At 37.6% G+C, this 20,756-nt stretch overlaps 1 protein-coding gene across 6 annotated transcripts in view; it reads left to right on the top strand.

Annotated features, from left to right (window-relative positions):
* Window positions 1-20,756, top strand: part of Mdn1 (midasin AAA ATPase 1) — a 160,629-nt gene that overhangs the window by 42,014 nt on the left and 97,859 nt on the right. For all 6 annotated transcript variants that reach the window (XM_010633238.3, XM_019208824.2, XM_010633237.3 and 3 more), the window contains exons 17-24: window positions 11,653-11,864; window positions 12,456-12,559; window positions 15,114-15,258; window positions 15,950-16,046; window positions 17,267-17,380; window positions 19,258-19,405; window positions 19,698-19,808; window positions 20,235-20,386. In XM_010633238.3, coding sequence (XP_010631540.1) covers window positions 11,653-11,864; window positions 12,456-12,559; window positions 15,114-15,258; window positions 15,950-16,046; window positions 17,267-17,380; window positions 19,258-19,405; window positions 19,698-19,808; window positions 20,235-20,386 — 1,083 coding nt within the window. The remainder of the gene's footprint in view (window positions 1-11,652; window positions 11,865-12,455; window positions 12,560-15,113; window positions 15,259-15,949; window positions 16,047-17,266; window positions 17,381-19,257; window positions 19,406-19,697; window positions 19,809-20,234; window positions 20,387-20,756) is intronic.

Genomic DNA, 20,756 nt, shown 5'->3' with positions numbered 1-20,756 from the left:
TTTTTTTTTTTTTTTTTTTTTTTTTTTTTTTTTTTTTTTTTTTTTTTGCTTCCTGAAAGGGGAGATATCTTTTTGTTTTTTAGTACAGGGGATCGAACTCAGGACCTCATACTAGTGAGGGAGGCACGGTGCCACTGAGCTAAATCCTTGGCCTGAGAAATATCTTTCTTTTTTTACAAAGTTCAAAACTAGTTTGGGAAAAAATGTTCAGAGATTTGAATTCCTTCCTCCAGTCCAGCTGGGTATTTAGTGAAATACTCTCAGATGTTTAGATATTTCTCTTCATTTTAAAGAACACTTGATTAACGTTCTTGCTCTCATAAGATACTCTGGAAGGAGGAGAAAAAAATTTAAGTATTATATTAGTTAGTGTTTGTATAATGCATTTGATCTAGAGAGTAAGTTCTAGAGTCATATTGCCTCTGTAGATATCTGTACAGGTCTTTTACTTAACCAGCATGTCTAAACTACTGTATATCTCTTCTTTTCTGTACCTATATGTCTTAGGTAATTTTCTACTTTTAAGTATTCCTAACATAGATGGCATTAAGGTTATACCAGTTGAACACAGACTGGATCCATTTCTTTTCCCACAAATTTGTAGTGTTACATCAGCCACTGTAAAGCTGTTTTAAATATATGGTATACATGTGAGCCCATTTATGCTGTGATACATTGATAGTGATATTTTTAGTGGGTTAGCATAAATTACCCAAAAAACACCCCTATATATATTATTCCATTTTTGTATGGTAGGGAAATATGCCATATACTTTTTTTTTCCTGGTACTGGGGATTGAACTTAGGACCTTGTGCTTGCGAGGCAGGCACAGACTGAGCTACATCCCTGGCTCCTGTCATATACTTTTGTATTATTGGAAAGACTATAAATCAGATTCTGCTCTCCCCTTCCCTTCCCTCCTCTCCCCTCCCCTCCCTTCCCTTCTGCTCTTCTCTCCCCTCTCCTCTCTGCTCTTCTCTTCCTATTAGCTGCATAAGTAACTCCTTTGTTTAAGAATCATTGTGACAACCAGCATATTGGTGCAGTCTCTCATCCCAGCATTCTTGGAGCCTGAGGATCCTCACGAGTTCACTCCCAGTTCAAGCCCAATGTGGGCAATTTATTAAGACTGTCTAAAAATTACAAAGGGTTGGGGCTGTAGTTCAATATTAAGGTGATGTATTTGAGCCCCATTGCCTCTCACTTCCTCCTCCCTCACCTTCCCCTCTCTCTCTTTCCCTCCACCCCGCTTGTTCTTCCTTCCTCATTGCCCCCAAGCACATATGATTGTGTCTACCATGCATGAATCCTTGAGTTGGATCCCCAGAACACCCCTGCTCTCCCCCCATCATTGTGTAGAGGATGACCCCCACATCTCATGTATTGCGAGGTGAGTGAATCTTGGTGTACTCATCCCTGGATTAAGCCAGTGATGAGTTCACAGCTGAATTTACTTATAGGGGATGGAATCTAAATGGAGGTGGGTCACTGGTAGTGTGACTTTGAAGGGTGTATTCCTGTCCCTGGCTCCTGTATTTTCTGCTTCCTGGCTATAATAGGTTGAGCAGCTTTCTTCTGCCATACATTTCTTCACTGGAGCCATCCAGCCATGGACTAAAATTGCCTGAAACCATGAGTCAGATAAACTTTTTTAAGTTGCAGGTATTGGATATTTTGTCTCAGTGTCTAGAAAGCCAACTAATATAGATGGAAGTCCCAAAATAGTTTTGAAAAAGTAAAGAGAGGCACGCGGTGGCACCACTGAGCTAAATCCCTGGCCCTGAAAAAGTAAAGGGAACAGAAATCGAAAAGGAGTGGCCAGGAGATTGAGTAGGGAAAGGGTAACATTCCTGTTTTAGGATGTTGTTAATTTCATCTGCTTTGTAATTAATGTATTAAAAAATTTTTATTAGTAAATGTTGGCAGTACATGATGTTTATATTCCTTGTATGTTGGTACATGTACTTAACATGTCTTTAAAAGTTTCTTTTTTCATCCCCTTTTCCTCCCCTGCCTTCCCTCTCTTTCTATCTCTTAATCTTTGAGGAAGATCTGTCTTCCTACTTCCCATTATCTTTTATTTCATTCTTTATTTAATCTTTGGGTTTCTCATATAAGAAAAATCATGCAATTAGTTATATTTGTGTATCATTTATTTCACTTAACATTATGGTCTCAAGGTGTATCTGTTTTCCCTCAAATGACTCAAGTTTATCTTTCTTGTGGCAGAGTAGTACTCCATTATGTATAAATACCACCTTGTCTATATCCATCTATTCATCTGTTTATGTATGTATAGGCTGCTTGCAAGATTTAGCTGTTATGAATTGTGAAGCTATGAATATGGATATGCATTTGTCACTGTAATATGATGTCTTTAAGTCTTTTGGGAATATACAATGGACCCTTGAGTTACAACCAGCCTGGCATGAATGATGACTGGCATTTTAGTTTTAACTTAAAACCAAAGTCTTGAGTTAAGATGCTAATTTCAGCTACTTGTGCTTCCTGATGGTTTCAGACGTACATTTAACCCTTAAGGAGTTCTGGAAGGACTATTACAACATCTTTTCCTTTGTGAGGTAAACTGAGAAATCTTGGGCCAATGTCTCTCTTAGTACACTGAGATCTGCCTGTATATAGAAGAGAGACTTTCAAGGCTGTGTAGAAGAGTCTAAGCCTTCAGTTGACCAACTTGAATTACAATCAACCCTCATAAACAAATTGAGTTCCTAAGTCAGTGGTCCACTGTACCTAGAAGAGGAATAGCCTGGATTCCCACTATAACTGTAGAGGGTTCCTTTTTCTTCCACCCATGTCAGCATTTGTTATTTCTTGATAATGGCCATTCTTTCTAGGCATAAAATGCAATCTCAATATTATTTTAATTTGCATTTCTCTAATGGCCAGCCATGTCGAGCATTTCTTAATGCATTTACATTTATTTAAGCTTGCTTTATTGGTTAGTAGTATGTGACCTGTTTCGGAAAGTTCCATGTGCTGCTGAGAAGAATGTATTTTGTCATTGGGTGGAACACAATTAAGCCCATTTATTGAAGGTCTATGTCAGCTTTGTTGATTTTTTTTTTCTCTATTTAATCTGTTTGTAACAGTTGGGTATTGAGGTCCTCCATTATAAATTACTTTTATTTTTATTTTTTAGTAGTGGGGATCAGACTCAGGACCTTGTACTTGCCAGTCAGATGCAATACCACTGAGCTATATCCTAGCCCTAGAAATTTTTTAAAAAATCCAGTAGTGTGTTTTATAAAGTTGGGTATGTCATTATGTGGTACATATGTTTATGATTGTTATCTCTTCTTGTGGAATTGTTCTCAACCAATATGTAGTGATCTTCATGACCTCTTCTGATCAGTTTTGTTTTGAAATCCACTTTATCTGAAATTAGGGTTGCTGCTCCTGCTTTTTTTTCCAGCTTTCTTTGGCATAGAATATTGTTTTTTATCCTTTTACTTTTAGTCTGTGTGTTATTTTAAATTAAATGTGTTTCTTGTTTACTGCATCTCTTTGGGTTTGTTTGTTAATCCATAGTTATTGACTTATTCTTGTCATTGCATTATTTTCCTGTTGCTGATTCTGTCTTTTCCTTCTGGTTAACTGCTTACAGTGCCCGGTGGATTCATTCTGTTACACCTTTTGTCATTGTTGGCTTTATTGTCTCTGTAGGATTTTCTTCAGAAATTTTTGGAGTGCTGATTTGGCGCTCATGAGTGTCTTTAGTTGCTTTGTATTGTGAAAATATTGGGCCTGGTATGATGGTACATGCTGTAGTCCCAGCACTCAGGAGGCTGAAGCAGGAGGATTGCTGAGAGTTCGAGGCCAGCCTGAGCTATGTAGTGAATTCGAGGCCAGTCTGAGCTACATGGTGAGATCCTGTCTCAAAAAAATTCTCATTCAGTTTTGCAGGATGTATTGGTCTGGGGTAGAAATTGTTCTCTTTTAGGACTTCACCAAACACTTCACACCACCTTCTCCTGACTTTAAGGCTTGTGTTGAGAAGTCTTAATGGGTTTACCTTTATAAGTGATTCTCTTCTTGTGTTGGACTTGAGGAATTTTTACTATGATTTGTCTTGGAGAAGTTCTTTTCTTGGCTATTTGGAGTTCTCTATGCCTCACTTAGCTGCGTGTTAAATTCTTTTCATTTGGAAAGGTATCTGCTCTTCTGTAAACATTTTTTATGCCATTTATGCAGTCTTCCGATCTGTCACTAATTCCTGTTAATCTTAGATTAGTCTTTGCATCATCTAGGAGCTATAGGATCCGTTTTTCATGTTCTCTCTCTCCCTCTCCCCTCCCTCCCCCTCCCCTTCCCCCTCTCCCTCTCTCCCTCTGTCCTGCTCTCCTCTTTTTTTTGGTACCAGGGATTGAACTACGGTTCTTCTGCTTGTGAGGCAGACACTGGCACCACTGAGCTAAATTCCCTGCCTGTCTTTTTCTTTTTTGAGGCCATCTTGCTATATACTTCAGATTGGCCTTAGACTCACTGTATAGCCCAGGCTGTTCTTACTCTCTTGGCAGTCCCCCTGCCTTCGCTGACCAAGTGCTGAAATTATATGTATGTGCCACCACATCCAGCTTCTTTTGTTGTTTTCATGGTATCTCTCAGTAATTGCTCACCAACAGCCCTATTTTCTACTTTTGACATTCTTTCCCTTCATTGGTCACTTCTTTTGCTCATATTTTCCATAGAGGTCTTTTTTTCCCTTAAACATATTACCAACATCTGTATTCATTACAGAGAACAAAAACAAATATTTTACAGTATTATTTTCTGAGTTTTATTTCATGAATGGTCAAAGAAATTTAGAACTACAACATAACTCACAGGGTATTTTAAATAATTTGTTTCAACTCTAATGCCATACTGCCTTCCATTTATTTTGTTTTGTTTTGTTTTTGGTACCGAGAGCAAACTTGGCAGCTTGTGCTTGCCAGGCAGGCATCAGAGCCACTGAGCTAAATCCCGGTCCTGCCTTCCATTTATTTTGATATACCTTTTCCCATGGAGACCGCGAGGATCTTCAAGCCAATGTAAATATTTCATAAATATTTTGGCATTTGGGTATACATCTGCACAATACCTCATATTTTTCAGCAAGAAAAGCACTAAGAGTAAAGACCTGACATAACTAGGTATAGTGGGAATCTGTTCTTAGTATTTGTTTCTCTGAGTTTAGGGGACCATATACATGTTCAGTTTAAGAAAACTATCCTTAAAATTCAGGATGCTTTTTGTTTGTTTTTGTTTTTTTGTTTTTTGTGGTACCAGGGATCAAACTTGTGCTTGCAAGGCAAGCAGCAGAACAACTGAGTCACATCCCCCACAGGATGCTTTTTTAATTTTAACCAGGGCCTAGAACACCTTAACCGCTAACTAGCTGCTGAATAGCATAGCTACATACCTAGTTTATGCTGTGAATTTATAGAGAATAGGTCTCAGCAACTGAGGCTCCTTCCCATTGGTTCTCACAAAGTGTGCTTCTCTGGGCAGGGCACACTGGTGCTTCAATTAAACCCAGGTACCTTTTTCTTTGGTTTCCTTCTTTTTCTGATCATTTTCCTTGATTCATTCCAGGAACTTATTTCAACACTTAAGAGTGCTTCACGTGCTCAGTATGACATTAATTCTCTTACCCTTGCTTGTTTAAAAAGATGCTATCATACTGGGTAACACTGTGGACTCTTAGTTTTGCTGCAGTAGCATTTATGTGACATTCCTTTTTGGTACCAGGAATCACACTCGGGTCCTTGGGTTTGCAAAGCAGGCAGCAGCACCACTGAGCTAAATCCCCAGCCCGACATTCCTTTTTGAATAGTATCCATTCCCTTGGTGTCTACAGTATCATCTCTGTTATACATTCACATTAAACTGCATGTTTTGTAAAAGGTCTAGAGTAAATATATCAGGTTCCTGTCCTCTTTCCCTTTGTGTTCATCATTTTGGCACATTACTGGAAGGTTACAGTTCTTCCTGAAAGTGATAGAATTTTTGATCTCCTGAATTTCTATTTGGAGCCATTTTTGTTTGTTTGTTTGTTTGTTTGTTTTTTGAGACAGGGTTTCACTATGTGGCTGAGACTGACCTGGAACTCACTATGTAGCCCAGGCTGGTCTCGAAATCACTGCAATCATTTTGCCTCAGCCTCCTGAGTGCTGGGATTACAGTCATGCGCCACCCTGTCCGGCTTATTTGGAGCTTTTTTATGGACTCTAATTATTTTCTATTCTGGTCATTTGTGTTTTGCATTATTTTGTTTAGGTCTGCTAACTTTTTATTAGCATGTTCTATAAACTTGGTCATTTCTTTTTGGCCCAGTATCTGTTTACTTACATCTTCTGTGAGCTTGTCAAATACCTATGTTTTGTTATTTAACCTGATACAATTTCAAATGATTTATGCTTGTGGCTGCTGGTTTCATCCTTTTTTTTTTTTTGGCTTTTTTTGAGACAGTATCTCACTATGTAGTTGAGTTGAGCTTGACCTGGAGCTCACTATGTAGCCCAGGCTGGTCTTAAACTCACAGCAATCCTTCTGCCTCAGCCTCCTGAGTGCTAGGATTACTGGTGTGCACCACCATGCTCAGCTTTTCATCCCTTTCAATGCCCCATAGGTCACTTTAGGGAAGTTGTGAGTTTTGGGAGGGATTTTGTTGTCTTCATGAGTGTTCTTCCTAATCTGAGACAGGGTTTGACTGTGTATTTCAGGCTGGCCTTGAACTCACTGTGTAAGCCAGGCTGGCATTGAACTTGCAGTGATCCTCCTGCCTCGCAGCCTCCTGATTTCTGGGATTAGGGGCATGTGTCACCACACCCAGCTCCTCTTTCTGTAGTTTTTGTTTATTTTGCTGAAATATGTGGGCTGATGGTAATGGAAAGCTTTGTTTTTAGTATGGAGATTTATTTGATCAATGTGTACTTTTCAGTGGTATCCTTAGGCTTGACTATTAGCCTTTGCTTCCATTCCAAGATCCAACCACCTCCTCCATTTACTTGGGCTGGGAGGTTGCAGTATATTTGACTCAGCACTCAGTTCTCCAGGAATGGGCCGAAGTATTGTTAATGACTCCAAAGCAATGCAGATACCAGATAGAGTTGCACATCAGTTCAAGAACTGAATTTGTTCTGTGATTTTCGGAAAGTTGGCTCTGTTGGTGTTCATGTTGGAAAGATGGTCGCAATTGTGTTTGTCAACATTTCAGTTTGCAAACAAAAACAAAATTTCTCTAAATGCTTTTAGTTTGCGAGCCAAATTGTTTGCAAACAAGTGTTTGAACTGAGGTACCTTTGTATTGGTATCCTAAGAAAACCAGTTAATAGCAACAGCTGTGCCACCTTGGCTATAGTAGTAAAATCAGCATCAGTTATAGTGTTAAATACATAGTATTCGATCCTAAGGACCTGTCATGTACCCTCTTTACCCATACAAGATATTTATAATTATAGTATGAACACTAAGACAACCCAAATATTGCTGTTACTGACCTACAATAAATATCTACTATGTGGAACATTTTTATCACAATAGTACAGCATTCAGCAGCAATAGTAAAGTTAACTAAGTATCTAGAGATTCGTAAAGCTTAGTAGTTATACTACTAAAAGTAGAGGGGGTAGGGAACTGGAGAATGATAAAAACAATTTGCGAAACTAAATCAGTGGGATATGAGGAGGAGAGCAAAGTGGGATAAGCAGTCATATTGAGTAAAAGGAAATAGAGAATAGTCACAGGAAAAAAGAGCAAAAAAAAATAGTGCAAAATATAGGAGGTGAAATATAAGGAAGAGAAAGTTGAAAGAAGAAAAGAAAAAAGGAGATTCTGGTCTCTGCTAGATGTAGGCTGTAGTGCTTGGGTTGGGCTGTCAAGGGAACTGGCTGTCCCCTTCTCCATCCAGGCATTGTCCTAATACAGGATCAGATTGGCTGGTTACTCCTTACCTTTGCTGCTTTGTGCCAAGAGGAAACACAACGTAGAGCAAGCCTTGAGTTGGTAGATGGTCATACCCTTGAAAAGGGAGGGGCTGGTGACAGACCATACATCCAGTGTGAGCCTACTTGCTAATGTCTTGTTAAATACATTTTTAATGTTGCTAGGGAGTTAGCTCAGCGGCAGTTCGCTTGCCTCACAAGTGCAAAGTCCCAAGTTCCATCCTTGTATAGATGCTATCATAAAAATACAAGATATTTATAAGCCTATTTAGTCTTGGTCACAAATCTGGTTATTTTAGATGGATTTTTTCAATTTTTATTTTTTTAGGGGGGTACTGTCATTTAAACCTAGAGTTTTGCACATGTTAGGCAAGTACTCTACCACTCAGTTATACCTCCAGCCCTAAAAGTTTATTATAGGTTAAGAAAGTGAATAAAATTAAGGATGTTAGCCAGGTGTGGTGACACATGCCTATAACCCCAGCACTCAGGAGGCTGAGATAGGATTTCTGCAAGTTCAAGGTCAGCCTGGGCTACATAATGAGTTTGGAACCATCCTCAACTATAAAGCAAGACCCTGTCTCAAAAGGGGGGTGGTTAAAAGCCATCCACCTTTCACATTATATCAGATTGCTTTGACATTTTTGTTAGTGTATAGTATTCCCTTGCTTGTTTATTAACATCAGCATGTGATGTCTTTTTCCTATGTTTACTTATATTTGTAATCCTAGGGATCATCTTCAGGGCCTTGTGCATCTACTAGTGAACTATATATCCCAAGTTGTTTCATGTAATTTATAGCTTGTTTTGGTCATTTGTAAAGTGGGCTTTTAGTGGCAGCACATAGACCTTTGTATTATTCATGAGTAGACAGCAAAGCCAAATTCCAGCATAGTGGGGGATGAGGAAAGCTTTAATCTCTATGTTTTAAAAGCCTCCAGGAGCCAGGCCGGAGGTTTAGTTAAGTGATTCCTCCATCTGCCTTGAAAGCATGAGATCCTCAGTTCAGTCCCTGGTACCAAAAAGAAAAAAAAAAGTCTCTGGGAGCTGTGTGTAGTGGTGCACACCTGTAATTCCAGTGTGTAGGAGCCTGAGGCAGGGAGATCATGCAAGTTTGAGGCCATTTGGACTGCATAGTGAGTTCAAGGCCAGCCTAGAGTGCATATAGTAAGATCCTGTCTCATCCACCCCCCTACCTTCTATGAAAGGACAGAGGATTTAGATGAAGCATATTAAGTCATTGTGGAAAGTCTAGCATGAAAATACAGAGTGCAGATTTATAGCACTGGCTCAAGGGAAGAGACTTGAGATGGGTGGCCTGTGAGAGAGATAGATGTGTACAGAAGGGAGTTTTCCTTTGGAGAAGTTGACAGTAAATGAAGGCAGTGATTGAGGAAAACTAAAAATATTATAGAAATAAAATGGCCAGCTGCATCTTTTTTGCTATTTATTAAAAAAAAAATAAAGTCCATTAAAGACCTATCCAGAAATGGACAGAACTCTGCCGTGAAATGAAGAAATAACATCTATTTTCATTTTATCAAGTACTGTTTGTTATGCAACTCTTTTGCACTTTAATTTCTTTCTTTTTTTTGGAGATTCTTTTTTTTTTTTAACGTAAAATAAATTCCTCCACATAGTTCCAGTGGATGAAATAGGTAGCTTATTCTTCTTGGGGCCTGTCTTCTGGACCCACATCCTTCTTAACCTTGAAGTTACTTATAAGGTACACTTTCAGAAAAAGACATGTTTTTTAAAAAAACCTTTGTTTCATAATAGTTTACCTTGACACATGCTATTTTCTGTGTGTGACATCTCCTGCCACCACACTTACTTGCTTATGTTTTTCTTCCTTGTTTGATTTTGGTCCCTTAGAAATATTTTTTCTTAGCAATTTTCCTGGCTATGATAGTGAAATTGTCAATATCCACTCACCTATTTTGTTTATTTACATAATGTTTAAACCACTGCTTGCCATTTTATAGTAGATGTATTTTTTGTTATCCCTTTTATAGTTTTCCCCAGTTCTCTCATGTTGTTTCTTATTTAGTATTTTGTGTTGCAATTGAATTTTTCCTTTTCTGAGACTTATGAATGACCTTCCTTCTTCCCTCTGTTTTTGTCTTTGCTTTCTCTCTTTGTTTCTGTTTTGGTCTTTTTGAGACAACTTCTTGTATGAAGTCCAGGCCAGCCTTGGACTCAAAGTATCCCAGTCTGCTCTTGATTTTGGAATCCTCCTGCCTCAGCCTCCCAACTGCTGAGATTACAGGTTTGCACCACCACACCTGACTGCTTTTGAGTTCTTTATCCATGTTAATGGCTTTTACAACAACTATGAAGCATAGATTTATTTTCCTCACTTTACACACAAGAGCAATGAGACATGAAGGTATTGTGACTTGTTCAGGGTAATAGTAGATACAGGATTTTTAGTTGTTTTTTGGTACTGGGGATCAAACTCAGGATCTTGGCCTTGTGGGGCAGGTGGCGATACCACTGAGCTAAATCCCTAGTCCAAGACTTGGCAGTTTTACTTAAATGTCATGTGTATTTTGTTTAATTTCTTACCATTTCCACTGGTCATTTTATTTCATTATTTTTGCCTTGTCCAGCGCTTTAGTCTCTGCTTCTACTCCTAACTTCATTTAATTTCTTTCTGCTTAGTAGTTACTGTGATCCCCTCAGAATGTAATCAGATCATATTAATCTCTTCAAATCTCTCCACTGACTTTTTAACCTCTTTAGGGGACCCACAGGCTTTATTTTGGTCTGTAAGCCCTTTCATTTGTCAGGCTTGGCACTCTTTGCCATTCTCTCCCTCCTTTTCCTGTGTGGCTGAGCTTCTTGCTCTTGAATCTTGGTAGACACTTGTTAAGTGTTACCATTGAATGGCAGCCTCTGCCACCAAACACATGCTATTTCCTCTCTGTGGCATCTGCTGCCAACGCACTTACCTGCTTATGTTTTATTTCCTTGTTTGATTTTGGTCCCTTAGAAATATTTTTTTCTTAGAAATTTTCCTGGTTGTGATAGTGAAATTGTCAATACCCTGTCACCTATTTTGTTTATTTACATTCATAATATTTAAACCACTGATTGCTATTTTATAGTAGATGTATTTATTATCCCTTTTATAAATTGTAAGCTACATAGGAACAGAAGGGTCTTGATAACTCAGTTCCTAACATATGATAGATGCTTAGTAAATTTCTGTTAAAAAATGGAGTAAATGTCTTTATCAGTGTGTAAGTGCATATTGTATGCATCGATGAAAACAAGTTTCGTTTCTCTCTAGAATCTAACTGTTGTGTAAATATTGAAAATCACGTCATTGGGCTTGGGATCTAGCTCAGTGGTTCCGGTGCCTGCTTTGCAAGCGCAAGGACATGAGTTCAATCCCTGGTACCAAAAAAAAAAACCAAAACAAAACAAAAAACAAAATACAGAAAATCATGTCATCGAGAGAGAGAGAGAGAGCGTGTGTGTGTTTGATGTACTTAAGTTTGAACCCAGGGATCCTGGACTGAGCTCTATCCTCAGCTCTTGTGTTTGAGACAGGGTCTTGGTGAGTTGCCCAGGCTGGCCTAGAATTTACAATTCTGCTGCCTTGGCCTCCCACTGTGCCACTCTGCCCAGCTGAGCTATCCTTCTAATTTCTATTAGCTTAAGAAGTCTGTGAATTACTTTTGCTTTTTGTTTCAGATACAAGCCAGTGGACCATAAACTTATTTGGCTGCCTTTACGAGAGACATTTGAGGAACTCTTTGCCCAGACATTTTCTAGGAAACAAAACTTTACCTTTTTGGGGCACATACAGACCTGTTATAGGCAGAAACGGTGGCATGATCTCCTGAGACTAATGCAACATGTATACAAGTCTGCTGTTAACAAGGAAGGAAAAGAGAGTGAAGCTGGTAAGTAGCTACCCAGACTGCTGGTAGGAGAGCATGAGGCTGGATCTTAATGAACAGAGCTAGGAGAATAGTTTGGGGAAAAGCATAGAGAAATGCAAATCAGAGCATGCTAGGATTTATCGCAAAGGTGACCATTTTTTGCTGCTGCCATGCTTCCTGGCATGATTCCCTAAAAAACAAATGGTTGGTAATGCTGAAATACAAGCACAGCTTAGTTGTCAGTATGTCATGTTTCCTCACAAAGAACCTGTTTCTAAGGGGCTGGATTCTGCAGCCAAGGATTTTTTGATAGCTAGATTGATTTCTCTGTATGGTCTCATCTATAAAATGGTAGTAGACTCTTCAAAGAGATATTGTAAAGGTAAATGAAATAACTAATGCATATACATGGACATAAAAGTGATCTAAAATATCATAGTGGTTGGTAAATAGCACTTGTATATTATTTGCTTTTAGTTCTTTTTATATCATTGTCTAAGATGCTTAATTTTTCTGATATATTGTTTCTTGTATTGATTTTTGTGTTTTAAATTTGTATATACAATACTATAAATAAAATGTGTACTAAATCCTTGCGTTTATTCTTTTTAGGGGTACTTCTAAAGGAGAAATGGGAAGCATTTGGCCTTAGACTCAACCATGCCCAACAACAGATGAAAATGACTGAAAATTCCCTGTTATTTGCATTTGTCGAGGTATTTTAGTTTATTTATTTGTTAAAGGAAAGCAGTATTGACTTGATACAGAATACAAATTTTTGGCAGGTTACCGTAGTGCAACCTCAGTTCATGAACTTGATCTTCACATGATTCTGGTTACAAACCAAGTTGGATGAGAACTGAATCAAAATCTTAAATGGTTAGGTTCAGTGTTGATCTAATGGTGAAATCAGACGCAATTCTCATCCAGTTCAGTTTGTGACCAGAATCTTTTTTTTTTTTTTTAATTGAATTTATTAGTACATTCTAGGTAGACCTTGTTCCACTTTCCCTATTCTTCTCACTGTCGCTACACCTTTTGTCCTTTTCTTCCTATTTCACGTTGCTAATTGTCCCCTTAGGATCTTGAGTACTATTTTAGTTTTTCACACCAGAGAAACTGTTCAGTATTTGCATATGTGTGACTTATTTATTTCATTTAGGAGTATATCCTCAAAATGTACCCATTTAGCTATGAACAAATCTACTTTCTCATTCTTTATGGCTGAGTAGTATTCCATTTTATAGAAAAACCACATCTTCTTTATCCAGCTTCCAACTGATGGGCAGATGGGCTGTTTCTGAGTTTTAGCTATTACAAACTGTGTTGCTATAAACATGGGTGTGCATACATCGCTGTGGTATGATTCTTTTAATTCTTTTCGAAAGATACCCAGTAGAGGGATGGCTGGGTCAAATGGAACCTCCAGTCCAAGCTCTTTGAGGTATCTCCATATTGATTTCCATAGTGGTTGCACCAGTCTGCACTCCCACCAACAATGGAGAAGGGTTCCTTTCTCCCCACAACCCCGCCAACATTTGTTATTGTGTGATTTCTTGATAGCAGCCATTCTTTGTGGGGTGAGGTGAGATCTCAGTGTTGTTTTCATCTGCATCTCTCAAATGACCAGTGATGTGGAGCACGTTTTCATATATTTATTTGCTGCTTTTATTTCTTTGTTTTAGAAATGTCTGTTCATTTCAGATGTCCATTTTAGAATTGGATCTTTATATTTGGGGGGGCTTGTTGTTTTGTGACCAGAATCTTGAAGAGAATTGAGTTGGTGAGCCAACGTTCCACTGTACTTTGTATTCTTTTTTTATTATTATTATTATTATTTTTAGTGTTTGCTGTTCCAAGATTAAGAGAACATTTGAGTAATGAAGGTGGAGATTATTTTAAATGTCCTTTTTTTTTGGTACGGGTTATTGAACTTGGGACCCTCCACTTGTGAGGCAGGTGGTGGAATCACTGAGCCAAATCCCCAGCCCTAATGTCCTTTTTGAGGTCTTTGTGAGCACTATTTTTTTGTTTGTTTGTTTGTTTTTATACCAGGTATAGAACTTGGGTCCTTGGAACCACTGAGCTAAATCCCTGGCCCTTCATGAGCACTATTAACTATTTTTAAAGCTAAAATTGAGGCCAAATAGTAGTGAATTCTACATCTGTCTGTGTGTGTGTTTGTGTGTGTGTAACATGAGACCAAGCTGCAGACTTATTCTGAGTGTTGGCGAGTGAGGGAAGATGGGGCCCTTTGCTTTAGTACCACATTTTAGACTCTAGGGCATGTTTATCTATACTGTTTGCTGTCCTGTGATGCTGTTGGAGGAAGAATATGTTTCATTGTTTTTTGTTTTTAACCATTCTGAAGGACTCTTCATGCTCTTTCAGACTCGGAGTCTTGAGTTGATATTTTGGTAGGAGAGAAGTTTCTCTTAACCAAATGTTCATGATTTCAGGAAGTTTGATCATCTGTGCCTAATCCTTTAATATGATTATTTCCAAAGTAATCAATTAAAATGTCAAGGGCTCTCAAAAGGTTTATATTTTATGACAGGAATACACGAGAGTTAATACATTTATCCTGCTGTCTTTTTCTCATTTAAGTTTGTAGATTTTTCGAAAAATAGAATGAACATTAAAAGAAAAGTATAGGGGCCTGGGGATTTAGCTTACTGTTTCCGGTGCCTGCCTTGCAACCACAAGGGCCTGAGTTTGATCCCCAGTACCAAAAAAAAAAGAAAAAGAAAAGAAAGAAAAGTATAGGACTGGTTAGTAGAACAGGTTTTGCTGTGTTGAGTGGATTGCAAGATGGTTTTATTGCTCTTGGAAATAGAACTACGTATAACATGAGTATACTAGCTCTGAGGAAAGATTTCATTAATATCCTTCAGTAACTGAAATGTCATGCATCGCACCTCCAAATATTCTTGGAGTTGTACGCATAACTTGACTGCATACTTTGGGTGAGTTCAATAGCTAATTGAATCCTTTCAAATACCTAAATATATTCTAAGTTGCCATTTATTTGACCCTTCATATAATGAAAACATCTACTTTATTTCATATCACTGTTTACATACACTCACTTGACACTTTTGGACATTTACAAAGTTGACATGGCCTTAATTGCTGGCTTGCTTTAGCAGTTAAATCATACTTTCATAAAATGGTAGAGATTTGTCCTTCAGTATTCTTGCTTGTGTATCAGCTCTAGGTGAATGTAACTTTATTTGAAATGTAGTCTTAACTTTTTGCTTTATCTTCTAGGGTACATTAGCTCAGGCTGTAAAGAAAGGAGAGTGGATTTTGTTGGACGAGATTAATCTGGCTGCTCCTGAGACATTAGAATGTCTTAGTGGTTTACTTGAGGGATCTTCTGGCTCCTTGGTATTGCTTGATCGAGGAGATACAGGTAATATTTGGTTAGACTTGGAGCCAAGTCTTTGGTCACTTAGAGCAAGATTGTTTCTGTTTGTTTTTGTTTTTGTACTAGAGATTGATCCCTGGGTCTTGGCACCAACGTATATCCCCAGCCCTTTGTAAATTTTTTATTTTGAAAGAGGGTCAGAGATGCTTGGGCAGCGCTTGAACTTGTGATCCTCCTGCTTCAGCTTCTCAGAGTTCAGAAATTAAAGGCATGTGCCACTGCACCTGGCAAGAATGGGATTCTTTTGATTAGATTGATTACTGAGGGTTCCTTATGGGATTTGTTCACTCCTTACATGCTAAGTTCCTGCAAAATCTTTAAACTGGTCTTAATTAGCATAGAGAATGAAAAGGAAAATTGGATAATTTGTCATGGCATTTGGGTTCTGGATAACAGACATGCACACATTGACAAAATATTCATGGAACAAAAAAAGCCGAACAGTAAACAAAGTCACCATAAAAGTGGCAGTTCTATGGTTAAGATGTGCATATGGTTTTAAAAGTGATTTCAGTGGGGTTTCAGAAAAGAGAAGGATGGTACACAGAACTCGCACCAACCTGGCTGATCCTAAGACAGCGTTACTTAGACTGGTTCTGTGGAGTTTTCTTGGGCATCTGTGGCTGATCATCTTATTATTTCAAACTATTGAGAATTTCTAATTTTCTCTTAACAGAGCCACTGGTTCGTCATCCTGACTTTCATTTATTTGCCTGTATGAATCCAGCTACTGATGTGGGCAAAAGAAATCTTCCACCAGGAATAAGAAATAGGTAAGGTTTTTAAAGTTATTTTTCATTGTCCACTGGTAATGTTAATGAAACCATACTTCAAAACAGTGCTTGCAATTTCTTGATCTCTTACAGAGGAATTTTAACTTCTTTATTTCTTATGTTCTTTTTTGTATAAATTGTAGGCATGTAAGAAACTTCAGAGCAGTAGAGAATATTTTGGGTTGTTGATATGATTCTTAATGGCTGATGGGTATTGTATAAAATAATTTTATGGTGGTGCATGGAGGTGTCATTTTATATTTTCAACTACTTAGGAGGCTGAGTCAGGAGAATTTCAATTTGAAGGCCATCCTGGGCAACTTATCAAGACCCTGTTTCAAAATAAAAATTAAAAAGGGCCAGGGATATAGTTCATTGATAAGAGTACCACAAGAACCAAATGGAAACCAGAATAAAACCTTCTTCAAATAGTCTCTTACCTATTAGAAAATTTTTGTGTAACAGTGTAGCATGGTAGAATGTAACAATAAAAGTATATTTGAGGGAAACAGTCCTCTTTGAATGAGTGCCTTTTCAAAGGTTTGTTTAATTTTTCCTCACTAAATACTGACACGAACAAAGTACTTAGCGTTTTGGTACTTTATATATGTAACATTTAAGAAAGGATACATAACTAAAATTTTTATTGGTTTTTATTTAGGTTTTAAAATAGTGTTTAGAATCTATTGGATGCCCTCTTCATTCAAAAAGTAATAAAAGCTTCATTGGGTAATTTTAGAAACTATATATTAGAATGTATTACTTTTTGTTGCATATATTTTTTACTTACAATTAGTTACAATAAAAAGACCTGGGATCTTTTGTTTGTTTTTTATATTTGAGACAGGGTCTTGCTATGTAGTTCAGACTGGTCTTGAACTAAGTATCCTAGGCTGGCCTTGAACTCAGGACAATCATTCTGCCTCAAACTCCCAAAAACAACCTGAAAGTGAAGATAAATATGTCTTACTTTTTTGTAAGTTAGTTTTATAAATATGCCTTAGTTTTGTGTCCTCATGTTAAGAAAAGTAATAATGGTATGTATTTAGTTAACTGGTTACATTATCTCTGTTTCATTATGTTCAGTTTGTTTCTCACATTAAAAGACTTGTTTTATATTACAAGTGATTAAAATGAACTTGTATAATTTTTGATATTTTTCTGTTGTCACCATGATTAATTTCATAGAAAGCAGTTATTGTATAGTAACTATCTTATAGATTCACAGAACTTTATATAGAAGAATTGGAAAGTAAAGAAGACCTACAAATTCTTATTGTGGACTATCTGAAAGGATTGAGTATAAACAAAACTACAGTGCAAGGAATTATAAAGTAGGTTCTCTTTGGCTTGTCTTTATGTACTTTTTCTCTGAACATGACAGTATATTCCATATAGTTATACATTTATTTTCCTTCTGTTTTGCTTCTATCTGGAGAAGACTGATGGAAAGATTATTATTTAGATTTGTTTTAAACTTGGAATCTTATGTGAACTTCCTCATATTTTTCTAAGGAAGCTACATAGAGAGCTTATGGATTGCCACCTAAGAGAATATGTGAATGATTAGACAATATTTTCCCAATTACCTCTGCACTGATAGTTAAGAATTTAGGGACCAGGGATTTAGCTCAGTGGTGCTGTGCTTGCCTTGCAAGTACAAGGTGTTGAGTTTGATTCCTGGTACCAGAAATAAAAAATTTAGATTTCTAGATGAGATATAAATGGCTTATATCTGGACATAGTGGTGCATGCAGGTAACCCCAGCATTCTGTGTGGCTGAGGCAGAAGGATTTTGTGTTCAAGCCCTGCCTGGGCAATTTTCTGACTTAATGAGACCCTGTATTAAAACTTTTAAAAAAGTACTGGGGATGTAGCTCCATATAAAGGCTCTGGATTCAATCCCCAGTTCTCCCCCATCACAAAAAAGAAAAGGCTTAATCGGTCTTGATTAAATTTATTTTTTTCTTTTATTTGGTACTAGGAATTGAACTGAGGATGTGCTTGTGAGGCACACACAGTGCCACTGAGCTAAATCCCTGGCTTGATTAAATTTCTTTATTGCTTACAGTTTGCATACTAGATTTGGGAGCATGGAAGGTCAGTAAAATTCATTGAATTGAGTTTGGAGTTAATAGATTTTTTGTCAGACAGCTGTAATTCTAGTACTAGCTTTAGAAGCTAGTACTTTTGGGCAAATCACTTAACTGTCTTTCTGTCCTTGAGAAAGAAACACTACAACATATAAAAGGATGGAAATTGAGTCGTATTAATGTTTTAATTATTTGTTTTTTAAACAAGTATTTATTGAGTGCCTCAGTGCTAGGACCATACTTTTAATAAGAAAGACAAAATGTGTTTCTTCACGTGGACCCTTAATGCTAGAGTTGAAAATAACCATTAAATGGAGGCATTTATTCAAAGAAAGATTATCTTGCTAGATTGCAAAGAGATAAGGTAAATGCATTTTGGGATAGGAACTTGGATATCATCTTTGACACATATTTGGTTACATTTGATCTTGTGATAGATCATGAGTTTATAAGATTTTGAAGTATGTGAAATCCATGTTTTGGTACAAAACTTCTTAGATCTTGGCATCATCTGGACTTGTGAAGTATAATAGTGATTAACATATTTCATTTTTCATCATAACTCCTCGCTCTTTGTCATTACTGAGTATAGCTATATCTATAGCTTTTGCAAGCACTGAGTTCTGTTTTTTGTGAGTTCACATAACCAGTGTACGTTTTATAGGGACTTCATTTCTTCCTCAAGTTAGAGCCAGCTCTAGAACAGTGGGTTGGCATTAGGATGTTCTCACTAAGGTCTCCTAGTCTCCTTTCTCTAAGAGACAAAAGTTTTCTATGCTAGAAGGATTGTACTTTGTTTGAAAGTAGCCTCTGATTATGTGAAAAATAGATTTAAAGATGACAGAGCAGCTGAGGGTGTTAGCTCAGTGGTAAAGTGCTTGCCTAGCCTGTGCAAGGCTGTGGTTCTAATCCCCAGCACTACCAAAACAAACAAACAAACAAACACATAAATATATAGACCAAGAAGGTTTGTATCGGGGAGTTGTTTATAAGCCTCATCATTTGTGTTTTATAAAAATGGCCTTTGGGTATCTTGTAGAGAAGTGGAAACAGTAATACTTTAATTATAAAGTACTACCTTAGTTAGTAAAGTTTTCTAAACTTTATGCTCTTTGTAGCTTCTACTCGACTTTGCGGAAAGAGTCTGGCACCAAGTTGGTGGATGGGACTGGCCACAGACCTCACTACAGCCTTCGGACTCTCTGCAGAGCCTTGCGATTTGCAGCTTCCAATCCATGCAGCAGCATCCAGCGCTCACTCTATGAGGTCTTTCTAAAGTATATTTGATTTGGGAGCTGGGTAGATGGGCTCATCATGGAAGGAAGGAATGGGGGTAGTAGATTACGATTTGTCTAAGCTTTAGTCAGATTAACCCTATTAACTTCATACCAAAGGTACCCTTCCCCCTTTACCACCTAAATATTTGACAGTGTTAACCACCTTAATGTTGTTCTGGGAAGTAGCATTACCCCAAAAGCTTGTGTTTTGTTCCTGAAATAAGTTGAGCTATTGCTATAGGTGGTACTTCATTTTATACATATTGATGTTTTCTCTCTAGGGATTTTGTTTGGGTTTCTTAACACAGCTTGACAGGGCATCACGCCCAGTAGTTCAGAAGCTCCTTTGTCAGCATGCCATCTCTGGTAATGTCAAAAGTCTGCTAAAACAGGTATGTTCTTTTTTATATTTACTTGATTAACATAAAGGATTTATGAGACAGGGTCTTGCTATTAATTCAGATGGTATTGAACTCACTGTGTAGCCCAGCCTGGCCTCAAATTTATGGCAACCCTTCAAGCACTGGGATTACAGCCCTTTTAAAGGATTACAGCCCTTTTGAAGAAATTAACATGATTCAAGTTTTGCTCCATACTTACCTTTTTCTGTTGCCATTTTAAAACCAATGTATGATGTCATTTTGTTGTCATTTCTTAAATGTTCATATTTTGTTTGTGATCTTAATGTTAGAAGCACGCAGAACAAGGCAGCATTGTTGATAACAATTTCTTTTTCTTTTTTTTATTCCCCTGTCTGGAGGAAAGGCATAATTGTCCTGAGACTGTTGGTCATTTCTCAGCATTTTTTTGTCTTTTAGCCTATCCCAGAGCCCAAAGGAGGTCGACTTATCCAGGTTGAAGGCTACTGGATTTCAGTGGGAGACAAGGAGCCTACAATAGATGAGTCATACGTTTTGACTTCTTCTGTTAAGCTGAACCTGCGAGATATAGTCCGAGTGGTGTCTGCAGGGTGTGTGAGCCTTTTCTCCTGCTACTGTGACATTTCTTTCTTTTCTTTTTTTTTTTTTTTTTTGGGGGTACCAGGGATTGAACATGGGTCTTTGCGCTTGCAAGGCAGGCCACCAAACGGCTGAGCTAAATCTCCAACCCATACTGTGACATTTCTATAAGCCTGGGCATGGTTGTTATTCTCGTTTACCTTAAACTTTGAAAGAGCTTCATTGATACTTAACATTTTTCAAAATCAACACTGTGATTTTCTTCTTCCCCTGGTGCAAATTGTTGTTTCCAGTTGTATGTTTCAGGGGGAGCAATGTGGATGTACAGACTATTTTGACCTTTTTAAAAGTTTTTTTTTTTTTTTTTTTTTTTTTTTGCGG

The sequence above is a fragment of the Fukomys damarensis genome, unplaced genomic scaffold (genome assembly GCF_012274545.1).
Source record: "Fukomys damarensis isolate Sample0158 unplaced genomic scaffold, DMR_v1.0_HiC HiC_scaffold_14, whole genome shotgun sequence".
In the NCBI taxonomy this organism is placed as follows: Eukaryota; Metazoa; Chordata; class Mammalia; order Rodentia; family Bathyergidae; genus Fukomys; species Fukomys damarensis.
Note: the sequence above shows the minus strand (reverse complement) of the source record. Positions and strands in the feature narration are given on the sequence as shown.